This window comes from Scylla paramamosain, chromosome 11, assembly GCF_035594125.1.
Source record: "Scylla paramamosain isolate STU-SP2022 chromosome 11, ASM3559412v1, whole genome shotgun sequence".
Lineage (NCBI taxonomy): Eukaryota > Metazoa > Arthropoda > Malacostraca > Decapoda > Portunidae > Scylla > Scylla paramamosain.
Genome location: NC_087161.1, coordinates 1661751 through 1677500, shown reverse-complemented (window position 1 = coordinate 1677500; position 15750 = coordinate 1661751). Strand labels below are relative to the sequence as shown.

Below are 15750 nucleotides of genomic sequence, written 5' to 3'. Positions count from 1 at the left end.
CGGAACATGGAGGTTTCCAAGGACCCTCAGGCACCACCTGCCCTCGGCGTCCTGCACACCTGCTGTATACTTGTGTAACACTATAACATGGATTTTTTAACGCCTTGGGCTTTCGTTAGGACAATTTTCAGAGGACAAAGAGATAGTTTTATCGAGTTCTCAACGGTGTTTCTACCATTGACGATATAGTTCTTCTTAGCCTATCTCTGGAATTATGAAAACGTACTTGAAAATCTCAGTAACTCTTATTAGAGTCTGTTGATGAGACAAGACACAGAAACTTTTAAGTATACGGTCCCCTGTACCATACTCGCAGTACACGCGTGACACACATGAATACAGCAACACAACAATACAGCAACACTGTAACCCAGCATGCGTGTAGCGCGGTCATCACAACGCACGCTGACGACCCGCCGGACAGGTATTACGGAAACTTCTAGCCGCCACGCAGGACAAGTTTTTCTGCAGCCGCCGCCTCGCGGCCCTGTCCTTCACCGCTGGAGTTTCCCGTGTTACTTGATTTTATTAAGCCTGAGGAAGAGTCCCGTGCTGGGCTGTTGTATATAAACGCGAGGCGAAAGTGTTCCAGCCACACTCCTGATCCTCTTCCTCCTCCCGCTACACTCTGGACAGGTGAGTCTCGCTGAGTCTGCCAGGCCCATCTTGCCTGCATTCCTTACATTCTCTTCTCTATTCCTGTGCGAATTTCGTGAACTACTTTTGGTCTGTGGTGTGATGAGTCCAGGCCGTCACAGCACAGGCAATGCACTACATTCACGTGACACTCTGCACCTTTCAGAAGGATGGCCAAGGCAGCAGCAGCAGCAGCGTGGTGCCTCGTGGTGCTGGCGGCGTTGGTGGCGGCGGAGGCAGACCCCGGCCACCACCATGGAGGAACGCCCTACTACAAGCGGCCTTACTACAAGCGCCCCAGCTTCTACAGCCAGAGGAGGCCATACGGTGGTGTGAATCACGGAGCTGTACATTCTGGAGCTGTGAGCGGCCACTCCTCTTTCGACCACGCCTCCGTTGGGCACCTCGGCGGGCAGCCCGACATCCACACCTCTGTGGGGCATGACAGCCACGCCTCTGTAGGGCATGACAGCCACGATGCCATCGGCCACGCCTCCACTGGGCCAGTCCTGGTGGACACCGTGGACCTGCGCTCCCAGCCCCGTCACACCAACGATGACCTGTACCCCGGCCTGCGGGAAGGCTACAGCTTCTACACGTACAAGCCAACCGCTGGACACGACGGCTGCAGCGACTGGTGTTACTCCTCTGGTGCCAGCCAGTACTACTGCTGCCACGAGGCTCACCACTAACATGACAACAGGCAGTAGACGACAGCAGTGTACGTACTACTGCTGTTATGAGGGCCAGTAGGAGCTAAAAGTAACATGTAGCAAATGGCGGAGATCTTCAGGGACAGTAACAATACCACTGTTCTGAGGCTCACTAGAAAAAACAGAGAACAAAGGCAGTAACTCGTGCTATCAATACCCCATTAGCAGCGCAACGCTACATCAGCTTCAACGAGCCACAAGTCACACTGTTCCTTTTTATCACAGGAATAATATATATTTTGTATCAATAAGACTTTTTTTTATTCCCTTTTTTTATTCCTGAGAAAAAAATGGTAATAAGTGAGAGGGTGGAGAGAGGACGTGGGCCAGGGAGGCAGAAATGGTTGGAGCGAGAGGGCTGGATGCAATGCTGTGGAGGAAGAGAAGCCATGAGTAGACGAAGGTAGATCCCGGCTCCGAGTCCCGCTGGTGTCCTCGTCTTTCCCTGCTGCCGCGAGATCGACGGTCCGGAGTAGAGGACGTTCATTTTTACATTATATCGATTCTTGAATTAAAATATCGAGAAAATGATCCTCCATAACAATGGTTTTGTCAATTGAAATCGGATTCTGGCATAGGAGGTAGCGCCAAAAACAAGCAATGCCCTTTGTATTAAAAATTACGGAAAATCTTTCAAAGATACGATATAAAAATATAACAAAACAATAAAGAGAATGCAAGAAACCAAGCCAACTGACCCTTCACAAGGCAGCTACTGATATAGAGTAACTTGCTTTGAATCAAACACACTCGACCTTCAACCTCGCGGCGGCAAGACGAGATAAGCACACTAGTGAGAAACGAACACGGAATCCGCTCCCAGCATACTGTACCTCCCCACTCACGCCAACCACTCAGCCACTGCCACCCATCACTTCCCACCATCCTCCCTATCTATCCCTATTTCCACACCTATCTTCACTCACTACTAACCGCAACACCACCATCACCAACACCAGTCGTCACCCCACCAGTCCTCAGCACGCCCTATCACCACGCGGCAAGGTGTTCACGTTCCCAGGCCGGGAAAACATACGTGGCGTGAGTGTCCCAGTGACGCCATTGCCTCTCACCACCACTCCGGGGCACGCAACGTGGCGCCACTGGAGAGTACAGATATGTGTACGTGGTGGTGGTGGTGGTAATTATGATGTCAATGATGATGATGATGATGATGATGATGATGATGATGATAACACAAGAAAACAGGGGAAGCTGCAAGAAGCCGTTAAGCCTACATGTGGCAGTCCCTGTCTGTCCCACACGTGACAACAACAACAACAACAACAACAACAACAACAACAACAACAACAACAACGACAACAACAACAACAATAACAATAACAATAACAACAACAACAACAACAACAACAACGACAAATGGTTTACTTCAAATTACCGTAAAATTTTAAGATTACAGCGACAGTTGTCAGGTGGACAGTCAGGTGGAGAGACGAGGAGTGTGTGGGGAGGAGGATGCTGAAAATTGATCTACCCGGCAGGAGGGAAAGTGAGAGAGAGAGAAGACGTAAGAGAAGGTTTATGGATGTATTGAAAGGAGACATGCTTGTAATGGGTGAGACTGAGGGAGGCGCAGAAGAGAGAGCGGGTTGAAGAAGGTTGATCCGCTGTGGCTACACCTGACGGGAGCAACCCAAAGAAGTTACTATTACCAGAGCCTATCGTGGGATCTGAGGAGACTGAATCCTCTCGACTCGGCTTCTTAGAGAATGTTATATCTCTACTGTTACTTTTCTCATTCGGTCTCCCTTCTTTTGTTTATTTGTTGTCTTGAGGCTTCTATGTAGTAAGGGTGGCTGTGTGTGTGTGTGTGTGTGTGTGTGTGTATGTGTGTGTGTGTGTGTGTGTGTGTGTGTGTGTGTGTGTGTGTTTGTGTGTGTTTATCGTTTCTAAAGTCAGCGCAATGTAACATCAGCTGTGTTTCCCAAGTACGGGTCTTACTCCTATCATATCATAAACGACTGTTTACATATATCCTTATCACGTAATTTTTTGCCTGTTCCTTCGTACCCTTCCATCCCTGTGAACAAATATATGTCACCTACTATGACCTTCGTGCTTCATTTACCTGACAAGCACAGCGCAGGTAACATCTTGCAATTGTTGCCTAGAAACAGAAGCTACACGCAATCTGTTCGTTACCCTTCACAAATACCTTTCAGTTTTACCTTCAGCTTTCAGATATTACTTTCGTTACGTCCGAATACTTCACTGCCTGTCGGTTTTAACACTGCACCATTAACACTCCTTCTCTCTCATGGCTGCAGGAGGATGTTTGGCGCGGCATTCAGGGTGGCGGTGCTGGTGGTGTCGCTGGCGGTGGTGCTGGCCCTCCCTCCGAAAGGAGACCTGAAGGCCCTCGTCGGCAATCTCCTCCAGGAGATGAAGAAGAGATCCACCCATTGGGGAATGAACATGACCACGGTAAGTGTGGAAGGAAAGTGAGGAAAGAATTGTAGGACACTCGCTAACTGGAATGATTCGCCCAGTGGTGTTTGAGAGACGTCCAGCCAAGCAACGTTCCTTTCAGGTCTTATGTTGCAGCTCACAGAGGCTCTTTTCCTTAATGAGGATGAGCTGCGCAGTAGTAATGACACTCCAGATTCGAGCCTTGGTGTCACTTTACGGGGAAAGTTGTTTTCTGCCGTAAGCTTGGCAAAACTCTTTGAACTAAGGCTTTTATCCATCTTTACTTATCTATTTGTTTCTATTTTTCAATAGCAAGTGGTAGATGAACATGAAAACAAATAATTGATTGTTTAAACATGTTGATTATTATCCTTTTGTACTTGATTTCACGTGTCATTTGTTACACCCAGTGGAAAGCCACACCCATCAATTCCTCCCACCAGACCGAGATCATTGAGGCCATGGGCTATCCCACGGAGATCCACACCATCACCACCACCGACGGCTACATACTGGAGCTGCACCGCATCCCGCGAGGCATCAAGCACAGGAGCAGCGACAGGCCCGTGGTGTTGTTGCAGCACTGCTTCCTCTGTTCCTCGGCGGATTACGTCATGAACACTCCTGACGAGGCTCTAGGTAAGGTTGGAAGGAACAGCAGTGACGGGGTGACAAAGACAGGCATTGAAACGCGGTTAATATTTTTTGTTTCTGCATCAGTTCTCAAGACCATATTTGGAAGGACTTGTTCCCACACCTCGACTACTTTCAAAAGGTTCTAATTAAAGTGTTTTTACTGTTATGGTCTCAGACTGATGAAATTTATTCATTATTAACAAGAGAAACGTTCATCTCTGTGGCCTTTGAAAGTAGTCGTGGTGAGAGCAAGGCATTTCTGAATATAGGTCTTAATTGTATATCACATTTACTTATTTTCTTTCCTTTCCCTGTCTTGTCTCCAATCGTAGCCTACGTGCTGGCCGACGCGGGATACGATGTGTGGATGCCCAACTTCCGCGGGAACACATACTCCAGGAACCACGTGAATCTGGATCCCGCCAACGTTGACTTCTGGAACTGGAAGTAAGTAATGAGGAGAGAAGTGCGGCGAGGAGCAGCGTGAATGGCAGGAGCTGTGTGGGCAAGAGTCGACGTGGTGCTTGGTGTTGCTTCTTTTGATGTGACTAATGAAGCTCACCGCACTACATCAAAAATTTCAACAAAGTCAACATTAAATGAAAAACATACAGCAATCCTTTCCTCATCAAGATTCTTAATATTGTATCAGACTCTGCAGGTTAGAGCTATGAAGACTGCAATACAAACAAGAACCCTACAATCATGACTTCAACCTACAGCTGGGACCATATGGCGGTGAATGACGTGCCCAATAGCATCGATTACATCCTGGCCACTACAGGGCGCGAGGACCTCTACTACGCCGGCTGGAGCATGGGAACTACAGTCTTCTGGGCAATGATGAGCGAGATGCCGGAATACAACAGCAAGGTGTGTGTGTGTGTGTGTGTGTGTGTGTGTGTGTGTGTGTGTGTGTGATGAAGGATGCCAAGTGAGTGACACATGTGTCCTTGACAGGTCCGTGCCATGGCGGCCATGGCTCCCGTGGCCTACATGGACTACTCTCAGGGCCCGATCGTTGAGCTGGCGCCTTACTCAGGAGAGATAGATGTGAGTATGCTTATGTTGCTTTCTTATCTGATATCACGTAACTTCAATGTGAACTAACCGTCCTCCTGTCGCTTATCCTTCTGTTGTAATCTCATTTAATCCCATGAAGCAGTGGCATATTTCAGATGGTCGTGTAGATTTCTGCTCACATTGCATCCTGACATCTAATGACGTTCACGAAATATCAATTTTAATTCTTTACCATCACATCCCTTTTCAGCACTGCATCAATGCAAGGTTGTTGGTTTTTCTAATATAAAAAGGGGTGTCTGACCAAAGGGAGCAAAAAGACAACAAAAAAACAAAGTTTCATTAAAGATCCCAGTTCAAAAAAGCAGTGATCAGAAAGAATATCCAAAATTACAAATATCTTCGAACTTAGACTTAGGTATGTGGACCTGCATTACTACCGCGTGAAACTTGCGACTCGCCCTGATTTGCCCTATCGCCTTTCTCCCCAGACCATCGCTTCCCTGCTTGGCATTGGCGAGCTCTTCCCCAGCGCCGCGTACATGGACTACCTCGCCGAAAATTTCTGCGACAGCAACGCCACCTTTGCTGAAGTTTGCTACAACTTTATATTCCTGATCGCCGGACCCGACTCGGAGGAACTTAACGAGGTGGGGATACACACACACACACACACACACACACACACACACACACACACACACACATACTAATCATGGTTCACCGGTCACACATTCATTTGTGCCTTCCTCACCCAGGAATTCCTGCCGGTCATCCTGGCGCACACCCCTGCCGGCTCCTCTGTGCACACCATTAATCATTTCGCCCAAATTGTTCTCTCAGGTGAGCTGAACTGACTGGGGAGAGTTGAAAACTGGAGGAAGGTGAAGGGACAGGAGCAAGGAGGTTTGGAAAGGGATGGTTGTGTGGTCTTAGTGAATATTCAAGGTAGAAGTACAATAGCATGAAGGAATGTATGAGTGAGAAGAGGGGCGTCGATGGTGTGAGGATGTGAAAGATGAGGCTGAAAAAGAGATGACTGAATGGAATGATCTTAGTGAGTGGTCAATTTGGAAGCAGAGGAGGATGGAGGAACGCACGGGTGAGAAAAAGATCTTGAATAGTGAGAAGAAAAGATAGACTGGAACATCTACATAGAAAGTGACGTTTAGGTAAAAAAAAAAAATAATAACAATTAATTAATTAATTAATTATTTATTTAATAAAAGATCTGTCGCTTCCCCTGCAGGCAAGTTCCAGAAATACGACTACGGTCTGCTGGGTAACCTGAACCACTATGGCCAGAACAAGCCGCCGGAGTACAACCTGAGTGCCGTGACTACACCTGTCGGGCTTTTCTGGGGACAGACTGACTGGGTGGCGGCCCCCGGAGTGAGTTTAACTTGGTTTGGGCATAATCTCCCTACAATATATCACGCCTTGCACTCCAGCCTGTGTCATCCTCTATGATACCTAATTTAACATCGCCCTTGTTTCACTTTGCTCTAATTAGCCTCACTCTCCTTTCCTCCTCCACCCAGGACGTGGCGCGCCTTGCTGTTGAGCTCCCCAACGTGGCGGTGAACCACAGAGTCAACAAGGATCAGTTCAACCACCTCGACTTTGGTTGGTGAGTGTTCCCTCTCTGTACGCACACCCCACCCACCCACCCACCCACCCACCCAAACACACGCACACACACACCCACACACAAATGCCTATCTCCGCCTCTCGTACCGCAGGTCCATCCATCCCTACGAGTACGTCTACAAGCACGTCTTGGAATTCTTCGCCAATTTCTAGGGCGCCGCGGTGAGCGTCCCAGGACCGGACCACCAGGCAGCCACCCAGAGAGTAGCAGCAGCGACAGCATTCCGAGTGGCAAGCATAGGAATAAAGACTTCATTATTTGTGACTGTTTGCTTGAACCCTTCCCGCCACGAAATGTTTTTTTTTTTTTTTTCATGTTTTCCTTGCATAATGTCTGTACGTATATCAACTGACATTCCTGTGGCACATTGATTCCTGAAACACTACTCGGTGAAAAAGTGAACATATAGGTAAACAAGTAAATAAGTAATCAAATAAATAAATAAATAAAAATAATTGATTAAATAAATGAACTAATAAATAAATAAGTAAATAAAAAAATAATAAATAAGAAAATAAAAAAATGGCCCACAATTAAATTAGTTTCTCGCGTAAAAACGAAACAATGAGCGTACTTTCTGCATGGGTCACTTTCTGCATGGGTCACTTTCTGCACACGCCAACCAGGCCAGGAGTTGAGTCACGGCACTGGCGCCACACTCACACTTAACAAGACGACGCCACACACTTACCACGGAGGCTGAGGAGTGCTGTGCTTCTCTTCCCTGAAAACAGGAAGAGAGAGAAAATTAATTGTTTCGTTTGTCTCAAGATTCCCTCAGACAAATTTCACCATAGACATTCCACACAAAGGATGTCCCCAGTGTGAAGCTCTGTTTTATGCTGTATTAGGTTACGTAAGGAAAGACTGGGTTAGGTCAGGTTAGGTTAGGTTAGATAAGTTAGGATAGATTAGTTTGAGTTAAGTTAGGTTAGGTTAGGTTAGGTTAGGTTAGGTTAGGTTAGGTTTGTTTAGGTAAGGTAAGGTAAGGTAAGGTAATGTTAGGTTAGATTATGTCAATTTAGGTTAAGTAATGTATCACATGGAAAACTGAGGCGAAATTTTCATGGCTCTTCACGGATCGAATCTAAATATAAACTAATTACCTGTCACACCTGCGGCACACCTGTAAACACACCTGCCACTCCAGCATTACACCTGCTCATCAGAACCTGCAGTACCGAAACATACACAAATCAAACCAATGCAATCAATCACCTCAAACAGAGCCAAACTTCCCTAAGCACTATCGACACAGGTTTTCCCAGCCTGTCGCCACCGCTGCTTACCGCAAAAAAAAATAAATAAAAAGGTGTACCAGTGGTTTAAGCGTGGGAAGAATGAAAAACTAGTGGAAAGACCCGAGGTGAGGTGAACGGCCCGCTTGTTGGTGGCGGTGGTGGTGGTGGTGGTGGCTGGGGAAGTACATTACATCAAAACAGGTTTCCAGTCGCCGGGGAGGAAGGAATGAGAGGGAAAGTTTAGGCAGGGAGGAAGAAGGAAGCAAAACAGTAAGTCCTCTCTCTCTCTCTCTCTCTCTCTCTCTCTCTCTCTCTCTCTCTCTCTCTCTCTCTCTCTCTCTCTCTCTCTCTCTCTCTCTCTCTCTCTCTCTCTCATGCAGTACAAGTCCCTTCCTACAAACAAAAGAAAACAAGGAAAGCTACAAGAACCCGTCAGGACTACAAGTGGCAGTCCCTGTATGAAACATAACTACCTATTTCTACCTGTCATCCTTACCCTAATGTCTCGGCACTAACAGCCTGATCACTAAGTCTGTTCCGTTCATCTACCCACAAGCATCCCTCCGTCCAGGCCCTCAATTGTTATCTCGCATGTCAGTCTTTCTGCATGCCTTTGGACACACCACTTTATCTTTACCCCAAGAAATAAATTTACAGCGCTTCATGTCATCTCATTTCATCCCAGCCTCCACAACTCTCCTACAGCCGGGAGAGAGCCACAACCACGCCCTTCTAGGAGACTGAAGTTCCAGCGTAAGATTCAAGCAGCGTCTGGCAACCTACCCCGCGTTTCCATGAAAAGGGGATGGGGGGAGGTTCGCGGCCACGTCCTTTGGCGTAGGTATTCCCGTAGCCTCAGGGCACGCGGTGTGAACCTGACTGCTGTATATAAAGACGACACCAACATCTTCCGCACCACAACAGCAACAGCCGCATCTACTGCTCTTCCTCGTCCCGCAGTACACGAGTGTATCATACAGGTGAGCCTCGCCTCGGCCACGTCTTGCACTTTTGAGTTGTTGCGCTACCAAACGAATCATCCTTTACTGGTCATGTTCTTATGTTCATTATAATTTCTTTATAATTTTCGGTTCATTAACAAAATAACATCACCATTAACTTGTTCCATTACTCTGCCAACCCGTCATGTCCTTACAAGTCACGCCTGGCATTTCTTCTTGTTTGTGCAAACGTTCCCAAGTTTACATTCCATTATTCCGTGAAGTACTGCTGCTTTGTGAAGTCCAGGCACAACACAGGCTGTATACATCATTCACGTGACACTCTGCACCTTTCAGAAGGATGGCCAAGGTAGCAGCAACAGCAGCGTGGTGCCTCGTGGTGCTGGCAGCGGTTGCGGCGCTGGTAGCAGCTGAGGCAGATCCCGGCCATCACAGAAGACAACCCTACTACAAGCGGCCAAGCTACTACAACCAGAGGCGCCCACACGGCGCCGTCCACTCTGGCGGCCTCGGCAGCCATGCCACCCACGGCCTTGCCTCCGTCAGCCACTCAGCTGGCCACCTGCAGGGCGCCACTCACGGCGTCCTCGGAGGCCACGCCACCCTCGGCCACGCCTCTGTCGGGCTCTCCAAGGGCGCCACTCACGGAGTGCACGGCGGCCACGCCTCTGTCAGCCACCTGAAGGGCGCTACTCACGGAGTGCACGGCGGCCACGCCACCCTCGGCCACGCCTCTGTCAGCCACCTGAAGGGCTCCACCCACGGCGTGCATGGGGCCCATGCTACCCTCGGCCATGCCTCCGTCAGTCACTCGAAGGGTGTCACCCATGGCGTGCACGGCGGTCACGGCAAGAAGTACTACCACTAACAGGCACGAGTCACCCCGGAGACTGCTCGGCCTAAGCACACACACACACACACACACAGACAGACACGCACACAGGCCGTGTATGACTCTTGCTCAAGGCTTATTCTTATACTCGTACAATGAATATAATATTTATTTTCTTAAGTACCTATTGACAAGCTATTCTTTGTAATAAAACGGTGTTATGTACATGTAATTGTGTTACTGTAACATCCTACAACCATGGTACACACACACACACACACACATAATAATAATAATAATAATAATAATAATAATGATGAGCTCTGAGCTCGCACTAAGAGGTACCTCTGGTGGTTGCAGGTCCATCAGGCATTGGTGAATTATATACACAGCTTTCATAGAACAGGAACATCAGTTACATTTCCTTATGATCAAGGCACACGCATTACTATACAAGTCTTTATATTTTCTGACACGCTGGGCTAAGGTTACTTCAGTGAGGCTGAAACACTGGACATGACCGGGCGTGATGGGACAGGTGGTGGTGGTGGTGGTGGTCCAGGAAAATGAAACTCGGGAATCTACTTATACTGTATGAATAAATTTGATGTGATGAAGGTGAAACTTTGAATAATATTAGAATAAAAACCATAAGAATGTAGCCCATACACGTAATCTGTATCCTTTTGTAAACCGAGAGTTTTAATTGATGCAAACATTTCAAGACTTAACTTACAGAATGTTAAGTTAAGCATATCCTTATTGGAATAATAATTATTCCAAGTGAGCCTATGACTGCATCTTCAATCACTTGTTCTCTTATTAGGAGTGTTTTCAAAGATCATATACTGTAGATGGTTAGTTGAGTTTTCATTTTTTTCATTCATTCATAATTTTTTTCATTCATCATGCAGCACCATTGTTAATCTACCACTAGAATCATAAAAACACTCATGGCAATTCCTAAAATCATGAATGCACTTCTGAAAACTCCACTAAGTTACATTTGAGTCAAAAGAATATGACGAAACCTTTCAGAACACATTCCCTGAACCATCTCATCCAAGGTGCGGCAGGTGGGAACGAAGCAGGATCAGAATAACAAGAGAGAGAGGAAACAAAAGTCAGAAGTCAGTAATCCTGCCGCACTCACTTCCACTTTACTCATCGTACTCCGTCAGGCGTGAGTACCCTGATCTACTGACAGTCTCCTCACCGAACCTAACATCTGATCACCTGCCTGGAAATTATGGTTCAGACTGAGGAAAGACAGAACAAAAAGTAACATAAGAACATAGGTGTAGCAGCCAGCCATCAGGCCTACACGTGGCAGTTCCTGTATAAAACACATACTTGCCTATTTTCAAGTACACTAAGGTCATACAAGATTGAGTATAGTGGGCCATGCTGATGTCATTAACTTCATTAGTACTTGGACGGGAGAAAGATAATCTGGAAAAGAAGATAAACTAGCAGGAAATTCCTAAAAAAGCACACACACACACACACACACACGAAAACAGACTCAAGACAAAAGAGTGCCGCTGTAAAGGAAGGTTATACCCCGAAACATCATCTGATCTGACTATCAAAGTATGTTTACTTTCTATCCTGGATATCACTAGAAGACTGCACTGTTACCAATAGTCTTTGTGATGGACGAGTTCGCAATTATCTCGAGTTGGTTTTCTGGCAGTACGGTTTAATTCATATCTTCGTTTACTTTATTACGTGCGTCAGCTTGGGAACAATAAAAAAAAAAAAAATAGAGAGGCAAGACACATCAAGCTCTAGAGAGAGAGAGAGAGAGAGAGAGAGAGAGAGAGTTTAGGCTTTCACTACTTTCTTTTTCAGCTAGGACAGCATAACTCTGGAGTTGGGAGGAAAAATGAGTTTTGGGCAGGAAATAATGAGGTGATAGTGGTGATGGTGGTGGAGGAGAAGGACGAAAGAAGGAAGGAAGGAAGAAGTGAAAAGAAATATGAATAAAGAAAACTCTCTCTCTCTCTCTCTCTCTCCCCGAACAACTACGAAAGTCTAATGAGTGATAAAGGACAAGATATATTACCATCTGGACCTAAAAATAGCCCCGGGACCGACCTTACCTACGCAGCGATGCCTTGAGAGAGAGAGAGAGAGAGAGAGAGAGAGAGACTGTTACCCGCGGCATAGTCTTTGCTACTACAATTTCAATCATCCCTACAAGTTACAGTATACAGCGCGTACACGGCACTGTTTCAAATTTCCTGTTTCCTGTGACTCTTCCAAAGTTTCCGCTCGGGGGAATATGCACAAAGCAGGCGAGGCGAACTATGGTGGTGTGCGTCTGGCAGACCTGTGTGGATTGCCTCAGTGGGGAGACCCGACTGGTTACTTTTTTGCTTTGGCGTAGGTGTTCCCGCCGCCCCAGGGCATGTTGCTATGCCTCACGCGGCACCGCGCTGCTATATAAAGGCGCGGGGAGGATTACTGGCTACAGAACAGCAGATTCCTCCAACTTCACCTCATCTTTCCGCCTCAGATCAGGTGAGCACGAGACGCCTCCCAGACACATAATTATGTCACTACCCCCTCTTCCACCATCCCGAGTTGTGACAGGCGGCCAGGCCTGCCCCAGTACAAACCTTCTTCACTCTTCCGTGTGCTGTCTACCATTTGTCTCAGCTCATTGGCAAATTTTTCCTCCTCTTCCTTCATCTCTGCCTCCGTCTACTGTCCTGCCTGGCTCACGAAACTGTGTTTCCCATTTCATTCCCATGCTCAACATAACCGCTCCACTTTTCATTGCCTGTTATTTTTCTGATAATGGAAAACGCAGTCATTGCACAATATTCACGTCACACCTCTAACCCTTTCAGAAGGATGGCCAAGGCAGCAGCGACAGCAGCGTGGTGCCTCGTGGTGCTGGGGGCGGTGGCGGCGCTGGTGGCGGCGGAGGCTGATCCCGGCCACCACCATGGAGGAAGGCCTTACTACAAGCGGCCCAGCTATTACAGCCAGAGGCGCCCACACGGCGCCGCCCACATCTCTCACTCTAGCCACTCTGGTGCCCTCGGCGGCCACGCCACCCACGGCCTTGCCTCCGTCAGCCACTCAGCTGGCCACCTGCAGGGCGCCACTCATGGCGTGCACGGCAGCCTCGGCCACGTCTCCGTTGGACTCTCAAAGGGCGTGCATGGCAGCCACGCCACCCTCGGCCACGCCTCCGTCGGACACGCAAAGGGCGTGCACGGTGGCCACGCCACCCTCGGCCACGCCTCCGTCGGACACTCAAAGGGCGTGCACGGCGGCCACGCCACCCTCGGCCACGCCTCCGTCAGTCACCTGAAGGGAGTCACTCACGGCGTCCACGGCGGCCACGGCAAGAAGTACTATCACTAATGGAGGCTGCCCGGCCTGCGCACACACACACACACACACACACACACACACACACACACGTCTTGAATGACTCTTTGCTCAGGACTCATTTTCGAGCGTTTCCTATTTTTGTACATGAATGTGTGACAATGTTTGTAACTATTTTTGTAATAATATGATGTTGTTATTTGTATTTACTTGTTTTACTGTGAGGTCCGAAACTCATGAGAAGTGCTTGTTTTGGAAGTGTTCTCACTGAACCTTCAGGAATAACAATATATAAAAAAGGAGCCACTGACTTCAAGTACCGAAGTGACTAATTAGCAGGCCTTTGTGTTAATTACAACATGGGAATATTTATTTGTTTATGTTCTTTTTATATGTCAGGAAGATCCGCTAAGGAAAAAAGAGAGTGGGGGCCCGACCAGATGCTGTTCGTGAAGAAGTGATAGAATAGAAGTAAGAGAACAGAAAAGGATCAGAGAATCACGAGGGAATCCAAGGACAGACAGTCGTGGTCACCAGTGGAGTAACAAACAGCACCGTGCTTTGAGTGGTCCCTCAGTCTAGTCTGCCAAGAACCAACTCGTAGGCTTTGTAAGGGAAGTGTCAGCAGATCAGGGGAATTCAGACTGAGGTAAACTGTGAAACTCCTTTTCCTGCGTCTGTGTTTCCTCCTACTACGACTTAAATTCTTTCATGAGGGAGGTTTCAAGAAATTCTGAATATTCCTTTCGACTTTAAACACTGGCATCTTCAGTGGGCATTTTTTTTTTCAGCCTTTTGTCGTTGCCCCTCGCCAGATCCAATCTTACGGAAAAAAAAAGCACCGTCCCTCACATTCGCCTTCATGTGCTTCACTCCTTCCTGCCATATCCGTCACAGAGAATAACCAGCAGCAGACCCACTGACCCTTCCGATGTTGTTTGAGGTAACGACTCCTTAACGTACATTGCTTCTTTTAACAATTATTTGCAAGATAAAAATCAATCAGTCAAGCAATCAATCCCACCATGCCCTCCCAGCTCGTCTCCACCAACTGTCGCTCATTCTCAGGCTTCTTGGACTCGTCTTCTTAACGCTTCCTCTCACCAGGACTAATTTCAGTGGCCGCGGAGATGATTGGTCGGGTTCTCATGGCTGTTTTCTTTTTTTTTTTTTTTTATTTATGATGCGAAAAGAAAATGTTTGGAAAATATCCCTGACAGTCGCAGCTATTTCTACCAGTCTGCTGAAAAGATGTCTGCTGAAAGATGACATAAGACGCCGGATTATTTACAGTTGGCACCGTAATCTTTCCATTGCCATCAGATTTGCACAGATCAGACATACCAGAAAATTATGTAAGAAGTAAACTCCAAAAATAACATACGTACATAGTGATCGTGTGTGTGTGTGTGTGTGTGTGTGTGTGTGTGTGTGTGTGTGTGTGTGTGTGTGTGTGCAGAATCCTTCAAATTCAAAATGTTTATTATCTTGGATATATATTGATTATATGGCTGGGACCGTTAAATGAATACATTTCTGACAGGCCCTTTGTGAGATACCGGCATAGTTAACAGCTCTGTGGGCCAGGCAGGTGTTGGCCAGAGTCAGAATGCCTATTAATTCAAGAGAGCACTCTCAACTCGCATGAACATGACAAAGTACTTCACACATTTACGTCTCAGCAAAAACAAATACACAAGACATGAACACCGAAGCAAAATAAAAGAAAATATAAAGATAATAAATAATAAAAAAAAAATACAATAAGGATACAAATAGATCAACGCCACACAACTATGGATGCACTCAAACACGTGCATATTTCATTATTATATATATAAACACATGCATACATACATATCTCGACACACACACCATCCACATACATGCATACATATCTGTAAAAGTACTCATACTTACATAAATACATACTCTACATCATACACGTAAAATCTCTGTTAAACTACCGCTATTACAGATAGATGAAAACACCTTTGAAAATCCCATCGCACGTGTATGTGTGTGCGTGTGTGTGCGGGGAAAAACCTTCTATTAAAAGCGCTCATTAAGTCTTGCCACAGCGCGTTGTTAGGGAACTCCACGGGTCAGTCAACTTCGTGCTAGCGTGCCCTGTGTGGAAACTGGGAACAGTGCGGTTAGGGGAACTACAGAATACAGGAAGAAGAGGAGGGGCGGAGAGTTGCCAAGTAGAGAGGGGAGGGAGAGAGAGAGGACAGGTGAAAACTAGAAAGGTGATAATTCTCTCTCTCTCTCTCTC

At 47.0% G+C, this 15750-nt stretch overlaps 5 protein-coding genes across 6 annotated transcripts in view; 4 read left to right on the top strand and 1 right to left on the bottom strand.

Annotated features, from left to right (window-relative positions):
* Positions 1-15750, bottom strand: part of LOC135104793 (uncharacterized) — a 63705-nt gene that overhangs the window by 45178 nt on the left and 2777 nt on the right. The window contains exon 2 of the mRNA XM_064012383.1: positions 7781-7813. The gene's annotated coding sequence lies outside the window, so the exon portion shown is untranslated. The remainder of the gene's footprint in view (positions 1-7780; positions 7814-15750) is intronic.
* Positions 505-1597, top strand: LOC135104791 (uncharacterized). The gene is made up of 2 exons (XM_064012381.1): positions 505-636; positions 803-1597. The coding sequence occupies exon 2, from the start codon at positions 807-809 to the stop codon at positions 1326-1328; it is 522 nt and encodes a 173-aa protein (XP_063868451.1). The 5' UTR covers positions 505-636; positions 803-806; the 3' UTR covers positions 1329-1597.
* LOC135104787 (lipase 3-like) lies at positions 3417-7348 on the top strand. Of its 2 annotated transcripts, none has more exons than XM_064012375.1 (11): positions 3417-3456; positions 3638-3794; positions 4223-4418; positions 4748-4862; positions 5138-5288; positions 5376-5468; positions 5930-6088; positions 6197-6281; positions 6688-6830; positions 6980-7068; positions 7181-7348. In XM_064012375.1, the coding sequence occupies exons 2-11, from the start codon at positions 3642-3644 to the stop codon at positions 7239-7241; spliced, it is 1245 nt and encodes a 414-aa protein (XP_063868445.1). In that variant the 5' UTR covers positions 3417-3456; positions 3638-3641; the 3' UTR covers positions 7242-7348. The 2 variants fall into 2 exon arrangements, with proteins under 2 accessions (XP_063868445.1, XP_063868446.1); XM_064012376.1 differs by having other exon boundaries at positions 3451-3503.
* On the top strand, positions 9172-10351 carry LOC135104790 (uncharacterized). Its single transcript, XM_064012380.1, has 2 exons — positions 9172-9310; positions 9629-10351. The coding sequence occupies exon 2, from the start codon at positions 9633-9635 to the stop codon at positions 10158-10160; it is 528 nt and encodes a 175-aa protein (XP_063868450.1). The 5' UTR covers positions 9172-9310; positions 9629-9632; the 3' UTR covers positions 10161-10351.
* On the top strand, positions 12513-13677 carry LOC135104792 (filaggrin-2-like). Its single transcript, XM_064012382.1, has 2 exons — positions 12513-12650; positions 12983-13677. Exon 2 carries the CDS (start codon positions 12987-12989, stop codon positions 13503-13505), a length of 519 nt encoding a protein of 172 aa, XP_063868452.1. The 5' UTR covers positions 12513-12650; positions 12983-12986; the 3' UTR covers positions 13506-13677.